Source organism: Antennarius striatus, chromosome 15 (assembly GCF_040054535.1).
Source record: "Antennarius striatus isolate MH-2024 chromosome 15, ASM4005453v1, whole genome shotgun sequence".
Classification (NCBI taxonomy): domain Eukaryota; kingdom Metazoa; phylum Chordata; class Actinopteri; order Lophiiformes; family Antennariidae; genus Antennarius; species Antennarius striatus.
Window position 1 is genome coordinate 1,888,304 of NC_090790.1, and position 19,852 is coordinate 1,908,155.

The 19,852-nt window shown below is 40.7% G+C and overlaps 1 protein-coding gene across 2 annotated transcripts; it reads right to left on the reverse strand.

The window, feature by feature from the left end:
• Window positions 1–1,418: 1,418 nt before the first annotated feature.
• Window positions 1,419–16,945, reverse strand: syk (spleen tyrosine kinase). Of its 2 annotated transcripts, none has more exons than XM_068334561.1 (14): window positions 16,727–16,945; window positions 14,932–15,405; window positions 13,089–13,249; window positions 9,757–9,895; window positions 9,489–9,570; window positions 9,360–9,418; window positions 8,781–8,843; window positions 7,732–7,807; window positions 7,193–7,352; window positions 4,615–4,824; window positions 4,290–4,479; window positions 2,238–2,378; window positions 1,823–1,935; window positions 1,419–1,677 (listed from the first exon to the last, which is right to left on the reverse strand). In XM_068334561.1, exons 2-14 carry the CDS (start codon window positions 15,331–15,333, stop codon window positions 1,605–1,607), a joined length of 1,869 nt encoding a protein of 622 aa, XP_068190662.1. In that variant the 5' UTR covers window positions 15,334–15,405; window positions 16,727–16,945; the 3' UTR covers window positions 1,419–1,604. The 2 variants fall into 2 exon arrangements, with proteins under 2 accessions (XP_068190662.1, XP_068190660.1); XM_068334559.1 differs by having other exon boundaries at window positions 7,193–7,355.
• Between the last annotated feature and the right edge of the window lie 2,907 nt (window positions 16,946–19,852).

Here is a 19,852-nt window from a genome sequence, read left to right on the forward strand (position 1 = left end):
TGACAATAAAAGGAGTAGAGCTGACTCCTCTCCAAAAGTACCAGTTTTTGGCCATTTGAGAGACGTTATTAACGCCTCAGTTCTCAAATGCTGCATTGGTAGCAGCGGTGGGAGCCACTTACAGTATTATGGGATGTATTTATGCAAGTTTGACTAAGGAGAACATCATTGAAGGCCTAGGTGTGAAATGCACGACCCGCCCCCGTTAGGATACCTGACCAGTGAAGCTACATGAGGCGTTATTACATTCATCTAAAGGCAATGACTCATTTTAAATGGAATACAAAGACTTTAGATATCTGGGTATTATTATTACATCACAAACTGGCACTGACAGCTGAAACAAAGGATTTTATACAAAAGAAAACAGGGAAGGGATGGTTTCATTTAAGTCATGAAAAAATAAGTGATCAACACCCCCAGTTGTTTTATAGGTTAATGGTAGGTCCTATGAGCCTAAACTCTGAACATCTATATTTAATATAAACTTAAAAAAACAAGAAACATTTCATGTTTGTGTGCAGACCACGATGTGGAGGATGTCTTATTTAGGCTTCAGGACCATAGATTAGGGCCGATGACACCAGCAGGACCAGAGGATTCAGCCTAAAGCAAACAGTCTGTTTAAAGTAACACTAACGCCACACAGATATAGATTTCATGATCAAGATTTCTTTTCAGCTTCCTGTTGGTGCGTCACCTGCAGCGTTTTGTCCTTCTCTTATCCACATCGCTGCAGGGAACAAACACACCATGTATTTATGTACATGGGGACATTTACAAACATCAAGACTGCCAACAACTGAGGTCAGGTTCAAGTTTGTGCCAGCAATGTAGACTGTAGGTTTCCTGTAAAAAGCTGTCACCTAATCAGCCAATCACATGGTAGCAACTCAATGCATGCATGTAGGCGTGTAGACATGGTGAAGAAAATCTGCTGCAGGTCAAACCGAGCATCCGAATGTGGAAGAGAGGTGGTTTAGAAAGTGACTTTGAACGCAGCATGGTTGCTGGTGCCAGACGGGCACGTTGGACCTTGAGGCAGATGGGCTCCGTCAGCAGGAGACCACAGCGGGGGCCACTCCTGTCAGATAAGAACAGGGAACTGAGGCCACAGTTCACACAGACTTCCCAAAACTGGACAGTAGAAGATTGGAAAAGCGTTGCCTGGTCTGATGAGTCTTGATTTCTGCTGCGACACTCGGATGGTCGGGTCAGAATTTGATCTCAACAACTTGAAAACATAGATCTCATCTTCTTCACATTGTGACCATCTTTAGACATACTCGTCTTGTAAAAGGCATCGATATACTAATGTCAATATTTGGTGCTAAAAAGATAAAAATTACTTGATTGTGAAATCACAGCTTTAGTAAAAGCAGCTGGAGGAGATAATTCACAGTACGAAAAGGCATCTGTCAAATGAACCAGCCTGTTTATTAGAACTTTTACATTGCTTTTTTTTATGAAGGCACAAGAAAAGTAATAAAATCAATTTAAAAGTTAGTATTTCATGATAGCATTTAAAATTCATATACAGTATTTCTTATTCATTACATTTTTTGAACAAAGCTTTCATCGTTTTGTAATATCCCTGTGAAGCATCAGTGAGCAATGTCGTAGTGATACTCTCGTAGTCGTGGCTCCACCACCGTGAATCCAGGCCTTTCGTCTGCCCTGTAACACAATGAAAATGGAAAATAGTCCTAAAGCAGTGATAGAAAACAACTGTTAATAGAAAACAATTGAGAACCCCCGTCCTAAAGACACATGATATCCCAAAAATTCCAAAATGCTGGGAAGCAGGTCAAATAGTACTCACTTGTATGTCCAGCAGGCCCCCATCAGATCGTATATCTCTGGTGGGCAGTTCACAGGGGCGCCCATACGGTTCCCACCTTCAATCATCTGCATGACATCATTTCCTTTCATTCCCTGTGGGCGGGACAATGTTCAGATCGAAGGTAGTGCATCAGACAGACACCACTCGGTTGGGACAAAATAGACTGAAATAGTTTGTGTATGTTGGTTAACTTCAGTGCAGCTTCCTGAGAAGAGTCATCAAGAGTGGAATGTTTTACACAATTGTTACAAAATGCCACCCAACAACAGAACTGAGCCACAAATGAAGAGAGTCTGGGAGGATCCTTGGTCACCATTCGTTGGAGCGCTGAAAGCTACCTTTGGATTGTGTCAGTAACTCATCACGGAGTTGCTGCTGCTGAAGTCGTTCATACCTTGTAGGGTTTCTGGCCATAGGAGAAGGCTTCCCACATGAACACCCCAAAGCTCCACACATCACTTTTGGAGGAGAATTTGAAGTAATTTATACACTCAGGGGCGTACCATTTCACCGGCCACTTCCCATGACCCTTAGCCTAGAGGAGGACACACAGAAACGTCAGTGGCTATGATGGAGTTATGGTCATGCCATGTACTGAGGCTGATCACTGGTCATTATTTGGTCGAGTACCACCAACACGGACAGAAAACATCTTACATCTACTTTGGACTGGAAATCCAATCTGGCCTATCTGCCACTCCCTCTCTCTGTCTCTCCCTTTTCCTTGCCCTGTCTCTGTCCCCAGTGTATTTCTTTTTCACCCAACCGGTCAAGATGGAGGACCACCCTCAACAGCCTGGGTCCTGCCCGGAGTTTCTTCCTCAATGAAGGCGTTTTTCTACGCCACTGTTGCTTATGCTTGCTCTGGAAGGTCCTGTTGGGTTTTTCTGTCTGTTAAAGCGCTTTGAAATGGCTCATGATGTGATTAAGCTCTATATAAACAAAGGTCGATTGATTGATTGATTGATTGATTGATTGATTGATTGATTGATTGATTGATTGATTGATTGATTGATTGATTGGTTGATACTAGTGAATCTCTTCTCAAGATGCTTCTCGCGTGAGAAGTAAAATATCTTCAAGCTTGTAACTATGAGTTTGCAATATGTTCATAAAAGTAAACAACCCAATCAGAAAATTGGTTAGTATTGCCATAATCTGAATCTGCTGTGGGTTTTCATTACTTTCCACTCACAGATTAAAGTGGTCCTCTACTCTGGTACACTGTCCTCCACTAGAGGGGACTAACAAGACCTTTAATGTGTCCCTTATCACCTATCTAAATAAGGATTTGTGAAATCATCCTAGACAGGGAAAGTTCCAGTGTTCTGCAGCCAAGGTATAAATAAGAAGCTAAAATAAATCACTAAAACAAGTCAAGTATAACACACCACACACTTCCACACATTGCATGTATGGAAGTTGTTTAAACTGTAGGTGTTTAAACATCCTAACTCCTTTCCTCTACTGCAGTCCTTTTAGTTTTGTCCTTGTTGGTTTCAGTTTGTCAGTTTTTATTACTTTTCCAGGACTTTCTCTTGTCAGAGGAGAAACATCAGTAAGTAGGACACTTACTGTACTTATAACTTGTAACTGTAGTCTTTTTAACTCATAGATAACTTTAACGTTTCTGTAACTTTTAGGTTCATGTTCTGCAAGTAGTATTAAATAAGGCATAGCTTGACCATTTTTTTACCAACACCTAGAATTATCAAAAATGTCAATATTTCTACATCAACGTCACAATCAATATCTGCCTTTTACCCTCCACAACAGCAGGTGGTGCTAAAGTTGCAACTGAAAGAGGGTGAGCCCCTGTCTCTCAATTCCTCCAGTATGCATGCAGGACTTATAGATGATTATTTTTTAATTTGGCTATTCATGTCCCAGCATTGAAGACAGCAGGCTGGAGGTGACATAGAGCCTGGATGGAATCCGGATCATTGGATCTGGAGCTCTACACTAACTTCTAACGTTGTGTAAATTAAGAAAGAAACATTTACATTCCACATGTGCTGTCTGTTAATCACAGTAAGGTTGATGTTGTCAGAGACACTGCTGCTGGTCTCCTGTCCAACCAGTCATCTCTTCTCATGAATGAAGGACATGGATGTTAGTTGTTGACTGACAGAGTCATAGCACCACCTTCTGTTGGGGAAGGTGAAGAGCACCAAGGAAAGGTCTTTCAGGAGTCAAGACCTATTTTTTGTACCTGTCAGATGTTATGTTCTCTGTTTTTATTTGTGAAACAACATGCATCACTTTGTTAGTAGCAACCATATGTAACACACATTCTGTACACACACACATCCACACACACACATGAGATACCTATGAGATACACATGAGATACACATGACTACCTATTCACAGTACAGTAGTCACATCTACTCATCTGTTGAGTATTTTGAACACTCATCTAGCGTGTGTCCCTCACAGCTGTTACCTTGTAGTAGTTCTGATCCTCGGCCACAGCTTTGGAGAGGCCAAAGTCGCTGATCTTGGCGTAATGCTGTGTGACCAGCAGCACGTTCCTGGCAGCGAGGTCTCTGTGGACAAAGTTATGCTCCTCCAGGTACTTCATGCCCATCGACACCTGGTGGACCAGCTCCACAATGTTCTTGATGGTCATCTGCCTGTAGATAATCAGCCATTACTTCTTTGAGCTGACATAAATGATTACACTGCTAATCTGTTTCAACACGGACAAGTCACGGGAATCACGTAGAAAGACACCCAGCTCCTTCCAATGAGTACTTTGAAGTACATACTTGTTTCTCTGCAGGAACTTGTTGAGAGGTCCCAGCTCCGCCAGCTCCATGACCAGCATGAGGTTGTCCGCCTCACAGATACCTATCATCCGGACTATGTAAGGGTTGTCCAGCTGCTGCATGACGTTGGCTTCTCGCAGCATTTCCTCTCGCACTGACGGGTTGTTATCGTCATTCTTCAGGATTTTGACAGCAACTGTTTTCTGCGTTCTAATGCAATAGAAGGAAGTTGTGTCAGTGTGACTGTGTCACCTTATTTCTATTGACATTCACCACAAATGTCTGTGAAACATTTGCTGAAGAACAGGAAACACAAGGCTGATGGCCGCCCTCCAGAGTCTGGGTCCTATCTGGAGTTTCTTCCTCAATGAGGGCGTTTTCCACCACCACTGTGTTTGCTCTGGAGGGTTCTGTTGGTTTCATCTGTTAAAGTGCTTTGAAATGTCTGTTGATGTCAATAAGCACTCTACATCCAATCCAATCCAATCTTTATTTTGCTAAGCACTTTACAACAACCAGATAAAGGTTAATTAATTGATTGATTGATTGATTGATTGATTGATTGATTGATTGATTGATTGATTGATTGATTGATGTGTGCATGTAGCAGCACTCTGCTCATGTTTTCCTCACCAAGATAAAAAAACAACATCTCTACATTGGGTATATTTTGACAGTGACTGAGGATTAAAGTCAGTCTTTATGCTCAGAACAAGAAAGCAGAAGCTCTACCAGGAAATAAGCCCCCCCCAAACACATCACCCTTTACACATTATGGTCTGTGTCCTCTTTTTTTTTTTTGTGGAAGAATTAATCCATTAACATTAACATTAACAGGTCCATGGGTGCATCATCAAAACTGGTCATCTCTGATGAATCAAAGTAATACCTGTAATTTTTTTTTGTCTGCATGTATTCTCATAGTTTAACCCCATAAAAGGGGGGTCAACTTTTTAAGAGATCAATGCTCGTTTTAGTCTTGCAGCATAATCTTTTAGTTATTTTAATGTGACCATCACCAGTCTTCTCTGGGAACTAAATGGTCAGTCTTTATTAGAATGTCCTATTGTGAGCCAGAGAGGGGGGTGCTGCACCTTCGTGTGTTAATATGGAAACAGAAACAGAGTGGAGGAGACTTGAGCTGTTTCATTATTTCTCACAACTTACACCTTAATACCAATGTTATAGAACACCAGACTAGTGGAGGTCCTGACAGTATAGAACAGGCCACCAGAGGAAAACAGTGCAGAAGGAAGACAGAGGGCCTGAGATGGGTGTGATGTCTGAAGAGAGACCATCACGTTCTGATGGACCCAACGGTTCTCAACTATTGGACTCGACAGGAGCTGGTAAGCCCTGAACCAACATGCATGTGTGATGGAAACCAACACCCATTTAGGCTACCAGAACCCAACAGGGCCACGCTAGCAGAGAACTCCCAACCCTGCAGCCAGGAGCATCCAGAAGCCATCACCTGAAGAGCCATCGGGGGGCGCCGAGAACCACGTAGACACAGAGACCCAGAGGAGGCAGCAGCTGCCACCGCCAGGGCGCCCAGGACAAGCCCAAGGGGTGTGGGGCAAGGAGACCCACCAACCACCCCCACATCAGCCCACCCCCCAACCTATCCCTCCATCCGCCACACCCACATCCCACCCGACCTCCCATCCCTAGGGAGGGGAAGGCCCCTCTGCAGCCCATGGGGCCAGCCGCAGGGACCGAGCGACATGTGACCCAGCCCCCTCCATAGCCCCCTCAACCCGAGTATAGGGTCTTGCACCCCCACATGCCTGCCCGGCATCCCGCAAACCCGGACAGTCCAGAGATAAGGGCCACACCAACCCACCAGACACGCCAGAAGAGGGTCAGCCATGTACAAAAGCAAATCATCTGCATACAATGCAAGTCTGTGTTCAACACCCCTACCAGTTACCCCCAAAATGAGGGTGAATTCCTAATAGGGTAAATTCCTAATAGAGGGGTGCTATAGCAATGGCAAAAAGCAAGGGGGAGAGTGGGCAACCCTGACGAGTGCCACGAGATAAACTGAGATAATCGGACCTAATATTGTTGGTGTTGACAGAGGTGAGGGGTGAAGTGTTTAGGAGGCGTATCCAAGATATTAATGTGTTCCCAAAACCAAACTTTTTCAGAACAGTGAAAAGGTATTCCCACTCAGCTCTGTCAAAAGCCTTTTCAGCATCCAAGGAGATTATAACTTCAGGGGGTTCAGTCGTGTCTTTGGACACAGGGCTACAGGGCAAGATTCTAGAGTCTCTGTTCAAGATAAAAACTATATTTACATTTAAAGCCCTGAGCTCTGGAGGTCCCTTCAGGCAGATCTCAGGTTGGAGGATAAGTAGTATCTTTGCAATCCCTTCTAAAACTCTAAAAAAAAAACCCCACCTTTTATTAGTTTAGCCCAAAGTATTATTTCCCATATTTATAACTGTTTTTGCATTATTATAGTTACTTATTTGGACGAGACAATTACTGATCATCTCAGTTTCAACAACATGACTGAATGAATACATGAGTGTGTGCCAGTGCATGTGATTTACAATTTAGTGTATCTTACTTCCTCATTTTGTAGGTGCCCTTCCTGACTGTTCCAAAGTTCCCAGAGCCAAGTTCTCCATCCTCCAAGAAGAGATGGTTGGGATCAACGGTGGAACTCCTCAGTTCATCCGGGTCGGCGTATGGACTCTCATACACCTCTGTGTCCATCGGCATTGCCTCTGCTGGAGATATGACCATGTCACATTGGAGGAAGACAGTGTTTGACACGTCTTCAAACGTAGATATGTCTCCTTACTAAACCAGGTCTGAATGAAAAATGTGTCAGTCAGTAGCAGCGTTATTACAGCAGCGTGTCTACTGTCAGTGGACTGTGTGAGATGTGTAGACTTACATTATTTTAAATGATTTTACATGAATTATGTGAGAAAACAGAATCCTTTCATACATCCATGAATGTAATGGTCTCATCTTCAGCTGCGTCTTAGATTGGCGGGTCAGGAGATGCTGGAGCCTATCCCAGCGTAGGAGAGGTGGGGAACACTCTTGACCAGCACACCACGGGGCTGTACAGACACCAATATATTTTAAATAACTTACCTTTGCTGGCTGGATCAGGGACTTTGGTTTCATAAGAATTTAGATTATCGGTGTTATGGTGTCGAGATCCCCAGCTCTGTTAACAGAAGAGAAAATGATATACTAATATGCTAACATGTTTTCCACAAGAAGTACATTAATTGAACAGAACCACTACATGGAAGCTGTGCTAAAGTGATAAAACGTCCTCTCAGATGTCCCGTAAGGACAGAATCACACATCAATTACATTTTCAGAACCCATTAATTAATCAATTCAGTAAAAAAAACACCAATTAAAATGTTTCACGTGAAATTTTTTATACATTTATCAGAATTTTATCAGCCACCATTCTGTATCACTGTAATATACAGAGTATCCTCTAAAGACTATAGCAGAAGTCAATATATTAAGTTTGCTTTTCTCTCATGCTTTCAAAGAAGGGGAACGAATGTGTTCAGGGACAAAGAACCTGCCCGAGTTCCTACAAATGGAGCTACGAGACCAGACCACAACCAACATAACGTTGTAGCACCGGCCCTGGAGCCCACATGTCAAAGTATCCCTGAGAAAAACTCTGAACTCCAGTTTGCCTCTGGGTACCAGGGCAGCCCGCTTCTTCTCACGGATGGATCCAATACAGAAAAAGCATTTCCCCCATGGTGGACAGTAAAAATGGACTAACTAATGATACTTTTGTAATATATAATACATAATAATATATATTATAATAATAATTTTGTTAAAACAAAAGAACCAAGTGGTTCAAGGCAAAAACTGTGGTTCAGAGAGTATTTGCAGTGAGAAACCTTTGGATGGCACCAGATTGCAGTGAAAGGTAGGGTCTGTAGTCCCACCATTAGTTCTATGACACAGTGTTCACTAATGCTGTGTATGTGTGCAGTCGGATTCAGTCGTAAAACTGTCTGCTCAGATCTGGGATCTGTCAGAGACATGGAGACAGGGTATGATGAAGACAAAGCCTCGAACACGAGGACCGTATTAATACGCAGCAATCCACAGGGACTGATGAAGGCTTTACACACTGATGAAGACGAGTTATTGTTCACCTTTTTCCTGCCAGGTATGGGAACAGTTCTGAGTATGGAGAAAATTCCACCTGCTGCATTTTGCTAAAAACGAAAGGTCAGAGAGTTTATTGGAGGGTGATCACAGCTGGGAGATTTTAAAAATCATATAATCATTAGAAAGACACAAGGAGAGTCCAACCAGTCCATTTGAACAATAACAGTACATAAAGTGCAGTTTAGAGCAGTATAGCGCAATATAATACAATATAGTAAATCATAGTGCAAAATATAGTACACTAAAGAACAGTACAGTATAGTTAGTACGGAGTATGGACAATGCAGTTTTTGTTTTGTGTTTCATTTGTTCTCTATATAAATATGTGGGCTTTCCAGTTAGTAAAATGTACAAACCAAAGACTCTAGCCTGCACTCAAAAAAATAAATCACGTTCATGAATTACTTAATTGTACTCTTCAACGACTGATAAAGTAATTTAATTACAAAATTAACACAGAAATTACATAAGCACTGGCAGGAAAAATATCGACAGCAGATGAAAACAAAAAGAAAATGCGAAAGAAACAAGATCACATGAAAATATGAATTAATTAGACTTACAAGAGCTGCGCCTATTCCAGGATGGTTCTTTGGGAGCAGTGGACGATCCCTAATAATCCCTTTAGATAGATAGATAAGATTAGATAGACAGATAACAGATTAACAGATTATTGATTATGATTATTTTACCGGTGTCTCCCTGGGGTCTGGGACAGGGCTCTGTCAGAACTTGCAGCAGACCATCTGGTTTGTAGGAGTAGTGTTCTACCAGCTGAGGATGTCACATATCAGATACTCATCATAGTATACGCGATAATTATGCAGTAATTGTACCAACCATACAATATAGTACAACAATATTACTCTTGAAGTAAGATACAGTAGTTGTATTCGGTCACTGAACGGAAGTCATGGTGAGCACCAGCGTGTGAAGAACCAGACGTATGCCAGCACGAACCTGCAGCAGGGTGTCAAACTTCTTTCCATCTGGGATGGAGATCTTTCCGGTCTCGTCTCTGTCGATACGATAATGCATGACTTGTCCCTCGTGCAGCAGACACAGAGCGTATGATCCGTTCACGTCTCTCTGTCGGATCCTGAACACACAATCAGAAGGAGACAAATAGAAATATAGTTCAGCAAATAACAATTTTATTAACATTATTTGTTAGTCAATTACAGATATGATTTTAAGCAATGTAGCCGCCAGAGGACACAAGCCAGTGTCTTATTGTGCCGGTCCCAAGCCCGGATAAATACAGAGGGTTGCGTCAGGAAGGGCATCCGGCGTAAAACTTTTGCCAAATCAAAGATGCGAATCAACCCTATGACTTCCATACCGGATCGGTCGAGGCCCGGGTTAACAACGACCGCCATCGACCTACCTGTTGACCTACAGGGCGCCGGTGGAAATTGGACTACTGTTGGTAGAAGAAGGAGAGGAGGGAAGTGTGTTCACAAGAAGAAAGCTGTTCATAAAGTCACGGGGCTACGATCACATGTCATAACCAAACATGTGGTTCACACACACATTTATGAACACACACATGTTACTGTAGTCAGATACACAAGTGCAGTCATAGTGGGGCAGTAATATTATAATGGCACTAACTTCCGCATTGACACAGTCGGCCATGTTTTCCCAGCGATCCTTGCTCCGTTTGGCAGCTGCAACTGATTTGTATTGATCGTATTTATTAGTTATTATTGTTTGCTCCTCCGGTGTGAAATATGCGGCTCGGGCCCGTTTGTTGCATGTTTGTGATTGGTCGCATGCAGCAAACTCCGCCCTTTTTGTGTGAGCGCGCACAGATCTAGAGTGGACAAGTCAGGATTGAATTAGTGAGTTGATAGCCGGCTTTATGGTACCGAAAATCCGGAGGGCGGGTGTCTGGGTAAGTGAAGCCAGATAAGGAAGAGGAAGCCCGGCTAGGTTAATCCAGCTTTATGGGACAGGACTCTGATCACTTGATCACTTTGCCATCTCAGAAAGAAGTCAACACACATTTTAAAAAACCTGACATTAAAAACTGGTTAAATTCATTACGAGTGCAGTCAGTGCCAACAGAGCGGATTATTTCCTGATCTGAAGTTCGAAGCAGATATTTAAGCTCCGACGTTCGTCTTTGTTTGTTAATTAAATATTGTTTCGATCGATCGGTAGTCCAGTCGGACGTGAGGTGCAGCTCTTTGCTGCTGTGTGTCCTCAACAATTTTTAACTAGTTTTTAATGTCAGGCTGATAATTTACTGTCAAATGTGACGCTGTTTTACTCCTTTGCAGAGCATAGCAAAAGGAGGACAGCAATGGCACCGATGTTCCCTCTAAGCTGCACGCTTGTGTAATTACACATAAGAAGATTAATGTAGCGCGACACATCCACTCGCCGAGTGAAAACGAAAGGTGGTTCTTTTAACATGGAATGGCTGTCGTTTACGCAAATAGAAGAACACGCGTTGAAACTGGGTGAGATTTTTTTCTTTTTCGAGTGAGAAAGTTCAAAGCAAGAGACGGACGAAGCCATTAACCTGGACAAAGTGTACGGCCACGTGAAAAATAAGGTAAAATTCACATCAGAACTTGTCACATTTACACTGTCAGAAGCAACAGCACACATCATTATGCAAAATGTGAGTTTTAATGTGAAAAAAAAGTGATTTCTGAAAGGTGTATATGTATTATTTCTTCCAGAACAAGAGCCTAAGCCAGGGCACAAAGCAGGACCCTCACGTATAACGCTCTACACATCTCATGAAGAACAATATTTTTGTGTTTTTCATTTCAAGTGGGTCAAATCACTTATATTAAAAGTAAACTAATTAAAATTTCTGCTGTAATTTAATTCTTTTAATAATCCATGTATCTTGCTGTTTTTTAACCAGTGTGACACTGGTGTATATGTAAAGCTTTACATATACTTGAACAGTTAAGTATATAAAGATTATTTATAACACTGACTGTGTTTGACTCGTTTTGGTGGAGGGTTTTGCAGACTTTCAGACGTGTCCCAGTAACGTTTTAAAAAGACCTTTTAAAGGTTCTGCATGTTTTAGTTGCTGCACTTCTGGGCACAACATTGACAAGTCATTGTTCTATCATTCTTCCTCTTGTTTGGCCACTTCAGGAAGTCCTCTGCAAACTGTAAGAGCGGAAACCACAATGTGTGTGTGTCTTCAGCCGAGTCCAGAGCCCTTCAGCTGAAGCTGAAGCTGCTAGAAATAATCTCCTTTCACTTCCCTCCAATGCAGTAAAGCCCAGACATATCCCACTATTTAATAAATTCAGTTCAACATAAAGTCAAGCCAAAGTCGTCGAGTAATGTAATGTACTCTGACAGTGAGTGGGCCAATGCTGCCGTGGCTTCTGCTTCTTCTTCAGCTAAGATTAGCTGTGCTGCTCAGCTGTCATGTGATCAATATGTCAGACTTTAGGTCATTGCTTTCAGTATTTTTACTGAAGGTATGTTGTCATGACGATTTAAGCTACATCACTACATTTGTACTGGTAGGTTGTGTATGTGTTTGACCCTATTTACATGTAGTCTTTACAAACATCAAATATAGCTCAGGTGTACGACTGAATTATCCTCATTGTTTTAATACATTTAAATTATTTCACACCTGTAGGCTCGTACAGTGGACATCAGTAGATATTAGACTTCAAAATAACTTTATTACCATTCAGGAACAGGTGAAAAAACTACCGGAATGAAATTTTGTATCAGTGACTCTCATAATATCAATTGAACAACATCAGCAAAAATATATATAAAAGATAAAAACTACAAAATCAATTAACAGTTGTAGCACTGGTTTTATGTTGGATTTAAAATCACTCTAAATATGAGCAGAAGTTGTGCCTAAAAATAAAAAATAAGCAACCAGATGAAAAAATTAAGAGCAGGAAGGTATTTACTAATTAAAAGTTGCACTGAAGAATACCTTTTGTTTCATGACAGCAATGGCACTACTGTACTGTGCATTAAATTGATAATTTAATTAAATTTAAATTAATTTTATTTAATTTTATTTTTTTCATTTTAAGAAATTAAAATTAAAAAATTAAAATTAAATTCAATGTGGAGAAAAGAGGTCCTTAAATGTATTTGCCAACATATTTTGGATGTTCTCAGATAATTAGAAACATTAGAATCAATGCAATTCAGTCCTTTATGAGAATCAACAAATAGTGACACGGATCTAAACTTAAGAGCCTTTGTTTCAGCTCACTTCATATCATTTACTGTAAATTCCGGCAAAATCTAGACAGAAATACTCCTGAAAGACTTACAGAAACTTCCCGTTGGAGCGGGAGCCGTTCTGGAGCCGGGGCTCCGACTCTTCTCGCGTGACCTCTCCGTGGAACCAGGGCATTTTTTCATGTGCAGTGGTGGCGATGAGCTTTTCCAACTGAGGTCTTTGGCTTATAATAGCCTGATCCAGAGCTGCTCCCTGCACACACACACACACACACACACACACACACACACACACACACACACACACACACACACACACACACACACACACACACACACACACACACACACACATTAGCATTACCTACATCCTATAGGAAGAATAGCATGTCTGTCCAGATCTGTAACCAGGTAGCAGGTCACTACGGTTAAATAATGGTTTCCCTAGTTCGCCCACAGATAATTTACCTGGTGCAAAGATGCAAACGACTATACAAGTGTTTGGGCTGAGCATCATGAATTGAAGGAGCAGATTTTTAAGCCCACTGTTCTTTTTGCATCTTTTTTTCTGTCGGTGACACGAAGCTGACTCCACCTAATGTTAAACTAACTTTAAAGATGGGTCCATCCTCAGCTACGACAGCAGGCTTCATTGGAGTCAGACTTGGACCCAATAGCAAATGGCAACACAATCATTAATTCTCCATTACATATATGGAGAATTCTCTCTCCAGAGAAAACTGACAATACGTACAGGTTGGTTTTCCTGATAGACCAAAGTGAATTCTGGGTAGACATCCAGGTCTTTGTTCAGACTGGTCACCTATATCTGATGTTTAGCCCATCCAGATTGATATTGGATGTCTCTTTTTTTGGTCTGAACAGGCCCATACCACATGATTTGTGGGACGGATTGAAACCACATTCTGGAGGTAGTTTCCTATCTGATACAGATGTGTCTCAGTCTGAACCGACAGTGATGTCACCAATACGCTAAGGTAACAAAACTTCATGTTCGCTGTCGTTGTTGTTTTCATTGCCGCCATCGCAATTATATGACCTCACACATTACACGCACTGAACAACAACGTCGGTGTTACGGCAACCAGATCGGCCGATAATGTGACCCAGTCTGAACTGAAATATTTGTATATATTTTAATTATCTGTAATAGAATATAGATATCTGTCTAACAGAGCTAGGAGAAGAAACTCTGACGACAGGCGTCCATTGATCATCTACGCCATCGATGACCATCAATCACTGACCAATGGGCAACCAGTCCCATCCATCAACCAGCCCCCCAACAACAGCAACACAGAGATGTACCACCACGGCACTACAGCGGGAAGGAAGACGTCCCCGCCAGGCCTGGCTGTCAGGTCATAGAGGTCCAGCCCAACAGCACCAAGGCCAGCCAGTGATCTAGGTTCATGTTAGTCAATCTGATTGTGATGAAGTCAGTACCCCCCATCCAAGAACCTCACCGCACGTCTCTGCATTTTCGTAGTGTTAGGATAGAGGTGCGGGGGTAATTGAGGTACAAAACAATGAAACTTTATCCGCTCTTTCTTGGGTATAAAACCTGTCTCATCTGTTTTAATTAGTTTATTAATACACATCTGGACTCTTTTAGCTATTAGAGTGCTCAATATCTTGACATCTGCACAAAGAAAAACTCATGGGTCTGTATGATGCACATGTGTCATTCCATGTATGTCACCTTCAGTGGAAACAACCAAAGGTTTTGGAAAGTCAAATGATGCCCCAAACAACCCACTGGGATTACAGCAGATGGTATCAGAGCTAAGATAAGATGGGCCTTTATTTGTCACACCTTTATTTGGTTATGTTGGTCCTGATCATCAAAGATCGACTGACAATATATAATCTACTGACCTCAGACCACCGTTTTCTTGTTAAACCTAGACTTACCTGCAGGTTCCAGGTCTGCGTTACGTAGTCTCGGATCAGTTTTTCCTTCAGGTCCTCATACGGTCCTACTTTTGGCTGCATGTTCTTGGGTCTGTTGCATGGCTTCTTCAGTAGACAAACAAGGCCACCCATTTCCTGTGAGTGATAATCGATCACGTCCACAGGGGTCCGGTGACTCTTACCCCCAGCGATAGCATACGTTTCATTGGGCTCTCTCTCAATGGTGTAATGGTAGCAGCGGCCTGAGTACGACACAGACAGCGCAAAGCCTCCGAGATAGTTTCTGCTCTGCCGCAGCAGGTATGAACCGTTGCTCATGCCGGCCTGCTGGAGGTAGTCCTCTGCCTCTTCCCTGGTGATGTTTCCATAGAAGAAAGGCAACGTATTGACTTTCACATCCATGTTTTTGGTTTCTGGATGTCAGCTGCTTTGAGCAGGTCTACCCACAATGCTCAGCAACAAGATGCAAATAACCTAAAAAGAATAAAACCAAATAAGTTAAGAATTAAGATAACACAGTAATTAGCAACATAAGATATGAAAAATGGCATCACATTCAAAAAGAGGGGATAACTTATCTAATTCAATAGAGCATTTCATATATCATTAGTTATTAGTCATATTAATGACTAATGATGATCAATGATTGGGTGTGATTATTACCCAAATCCATAAAATCAGAACACAGATTGATGGAAGGTAGAAATCTTACGTAGTCACACACATCACACTAACAAGTAATAATTATTAGAACAGGATGACACAGAATCACAAAGCAAGACAAGCAGTTTGGTTATCTCAGGACAGGAGAGAGAGGTGGTTCTGTTAGGGTGAGCCAGGGAGGGTGAGGTTAGGCGGGAAGAAGCTGGAAAACCCAGAGAGAACACAGACACGGGTAGAGACTGTGAACTCCCCACACAGCGGGACTCAAACCCGGGTCCGCCGTGTTGTGAGGCAGCAGCGCTAACCACTGCGCTACTGTGCCGCCGGTTTATGTAGAACGGAACTAACTGCGCTCTCTCTCTCTTTAACATTGATGCATTTTGTGTTATTTCCAAATAAAAACTGTTGCTAACAGTCATAATGGTGTCACCATTGAGACGACCAACGAGATTTATGTCAAATTTGAACATCCACGGTTTCATGTTCAATAAATGAACCGTGTTTTGGAAGGAGAATCGTAACTGCATCATGTCTCGTCTTACAAACACAAAATACATATTTATTCAAATTTGGAGCAGAAATTGTGCGACAACTTGTAGACCTGTGAAATGTGGTAAGTGGAGCAGACACATGTGTAAGGGTTAAAACCACGGTCCGGTCTGTAGAGAAGCAATACTATCTCTCAATGGCTGTTCCTGTGGTCCAGCTCCAGTTAAAGTAGATCATGACTTAGATGATGTACTTAAGCCAGGCTTATGGCTCAAGTGGCAGTAGTGGTTGCTTCTGTTCCAGTTGTACCCATTGAGAACATGTTCTTAGGTGCAGTAGGTAGATCTGGAGACACTGGAGCTGAAGGTGTACCCAAACCTCCAATGTTGAGGGTTATCACAAAACCAGACATTCATATAAATATAAAACCAGGAACACACAGTTCTAAAATATTTACTTCATGCCTATGAAAACTCAATACTAGGGCAATTGTTGGGTCCTGTTAAATATAAGATTGTGTTTTCTATTTCATTCACTTCTACATATTCCCTTAAACAAAGACAAGTTACCTTTCTATGACTAGTAAGAGTCCTGAGTGAGAGGCTCGGTCAGTAAATCATTAAAAGGTTAGCGCTGCACTTACTGAATAGTTTGGTGACTCGTTCACGAGTGTTGATGCTCTCCTCTCTGGTTCCTTCAGTTGTTCTGCATGTCAGCTGCCAGCGGTCTGACCAGCAAGTGAGAAGGTCATCTAAACTTCAGACAAGTCCCATCCAGTTACATGGAAACAGTCGATCAGTGGGTCGACCCCCGCCGCAGCAGCACTGCAGTATCATATGTGTCCTGTACACTAAGAAGTTACTTAAAAGCTTCCTCATTTTGACTTCCTTAACATTTTCATTTTGACTTCCTTTTTTCCCCGCCCGTACTGAACAACATGTTTGCCACTGCCAGGACAATACACGACACCCGAAATTAAACATATCAATGTGGCCCCAACTTGTGACATAAGGAAATATCTTTTAAAATCATTTTTATTTTAAGAGAGAAGGTTTGTCGTTGTTGTTTGCTGACCTTGAAAACAATCGTGGGGCAGAAGAGGAATGAGACTGCAGGAGTAAAACTACTGTGGTGGAGCAAATTCTTCACATGCAGTTGAATGCCCCTGGAAAATTCATTTTATTTTTAATTTATTTCTTATTCTATTTTCTTTGAGGTGTAATTTACATCTCGAATTATAAACAATTATAATTCCATTATAACTTAATTTTTTTAATTGTTCCATGTGTTTTTGTCTATTTCAATGACGATTTGACATTTACAGTCATTGTTTCTACAATGAATACATTTTGAGATATTTTCTGTTTGTAAACATTCAGGCACAAGAAAATACAAAAAAAAAGAGGTCTTTATTTGTCATTAATTCTTGTTTTGTGAGTTATATAAACTCTTATAAAACAGTATTGTCTGCATAAAAAAGTGTTTTATTTGAAAATGACCATCAGTGATCACATATGAAGCTTATGCTTCATCCCACTCCTTTTCAGACATGTTTTGTGTATTATTATTATTATTATTATTATTATTATTATTATTATTATTATTATTATTATTATTATCATTATCATTATTATTATTATTATTATTATCATCATTATTATTATTATTATCATCATTATTATTATTATTATTATAATAGTTGTTGTTGTTATTATTATTATATATTATTGTTGTTGTTGTTGTCTTAATTATTGTTGTTATTCTGCACATGTTTGAAATGCAGCATTCATTCAACATATGAATGTTTGTGAGTATTACAAAGCGGGGCAGTCATCTATACTGTATGATATGTATTTGACATCATTTCATTCTGTTATTTCTAATGTTGCTGCTCTATTATTCATCATTGCACATTCTATGAATGGATGAGCAGCCTATGAACTGATTACTGGTTAATGCATCAGTAGAATCCAGTCCATAAAACACGTGGCAGCTGTGACAACCACAAAGACTGACAGTCCTACACAAGTGACCTAAAATGAGAACGTAATTGTTACACTTTAATAGACGTTCTTATTTCCGCTTTGAAACAGCGTGTCGTTCACAGCTGCAGGCTTCTACCATTTTTTTCTTTCATTTTTTTTCATGTAACTAAGTTTTTTTGGGGTTTTTAAAAAAAATAATTAACAGCTGTTACATGAGCTCAACATGTTTAGTAACAGCTGTGGTGTGTTTTACACCAAAAACACTCACACACACACTGAAAACAATTGCTAATTGGTTGGTATTGATAATGCAAGTTGGTTTTGGTTCAGTTTAACTGACAGGTCCATGTTCTGAATGAAAATATAAAACTAATTCCTAAAAATGACAGCGGTCAGACGGCTGCTTTGAGTTCAATTCAAAGGACAAAACAGAATTCAGATGTTGAGGGCACGGCTCTCCGTGGTGGGAAATGCTGCACCGTGCATCTCTATCTGTCTTTCGTAAATGTTAAGAACACTGAAGCGTTGCAACACAATGTGGAAGATATTACCACACTGACATTTCAGGCTAAACAGGTCAAAGGCGTGTCTTATGTTCATGTTCAGGGTGAGGAGCTTCAGGTCTGTTTAAAGGTAATGCACCAGGAAATGGAAAATCTAACCTTCAGATGTGTACATACGCTAGGCGTGTTCCAAGTCTGGTCGGCGGCCCAGTCGTATTTTATATGGCCTATGCATCATGTGTATAAATGTGTTAGATTTGCCTGCCATACATGCACACAAACTGACCACGTAGTTGTCTTTGTTAACTCATGGAGGCAGCGTGATGAAACCGGACTGATGACTGCCATAACCTTCACAGAAGAAGAGGATTGAGTGATGAACCAATCACTTGAACATGCAAATGCAACACGCTACCTGAGACTGACCGTGATGAAAAACTGGAAGAACTCCAATCCAGGCTGAAGATGGAGTTATAATATTTCACAGAGATGTGACATGGCACAGCAGGAGAACCACACTGAGGGGATTTTTTTATCTTATTGAGGAATTTGAAGAGTTTTGGACTGAAAAGGGACCCCCAATGAGAGAACGGTCAAAGACCAACTGGATGTCAGACTGAGTTTGTTCTACGTGTGTTTTGTGCGTGAGAGTGTGTGAACCAGCGGTGAGAGGGAGTTTGTCAGGGAGTTCTAAGTTATAGCTGTTGTGGCAGGAAGTTGAATAAAGACCGCTAAAGAAAATGTCATGTCATTTTTTTCGGCTATAAGACAGCGAGTTGTTACAATATAACTAATTAATTATAATAAATTGTTCGTGTTTTTTTTATTTTAATTAATTTTTTTAATTAAAATTCATTTCATTGAAATTTTTTTAATTATATTTTTTTATTGATTAAGATATACAATGAAAAACATTTTAATTAAAAAAATAAAACCTAAAATATTAAATTGTTAGTGTTTTTTTCATTAAATTTTTTTCAATTATTATTTCTTAATAAAAAATGTAATGGAATAATTTTTCATTGAAAGCTAAAACTTAAAACGTATTTCAATTTTAAAAAAATTATTTTTCATTAAATGTTTTTAATTATTATTATTTTAATTAGGAAGAAATGTAATGAAAACATTTTATTGTTTTGCATGTATAGTAATTATACTGAGTTGACAGATTTCACATTAGTGTGGGGTGGATGGTCAGGTGACATTAGCAAATCAACTTTCTTCTTTTTCTAATCTGTAATATCTGTCGGTCGCTCCAGATCTAATCTAGGAAACATTATC

Coding starts and splice junctions, on each gene's coding strand:
- syk (XM_068334559.1), bottom strand. CDS start 15,333: ATGGATGTGAAAGTCAATACGTTGCCTTTCTTCTATGGAAACATCACC. Junction 9,571..9,756: donor AGTTTGACACCCTGCTGCAG/GTTCGTGCTGGC, acceptor TGACATCCTCAG/CTGGTAGAACACTACTCCTA. Junction 7,808..8,780: donor CCATACCTGGCAGGAAAAAG/GTGAACAATAAC, acceptor TTCTGTTAACAG/AGCTGGGGATCTCGACACCA.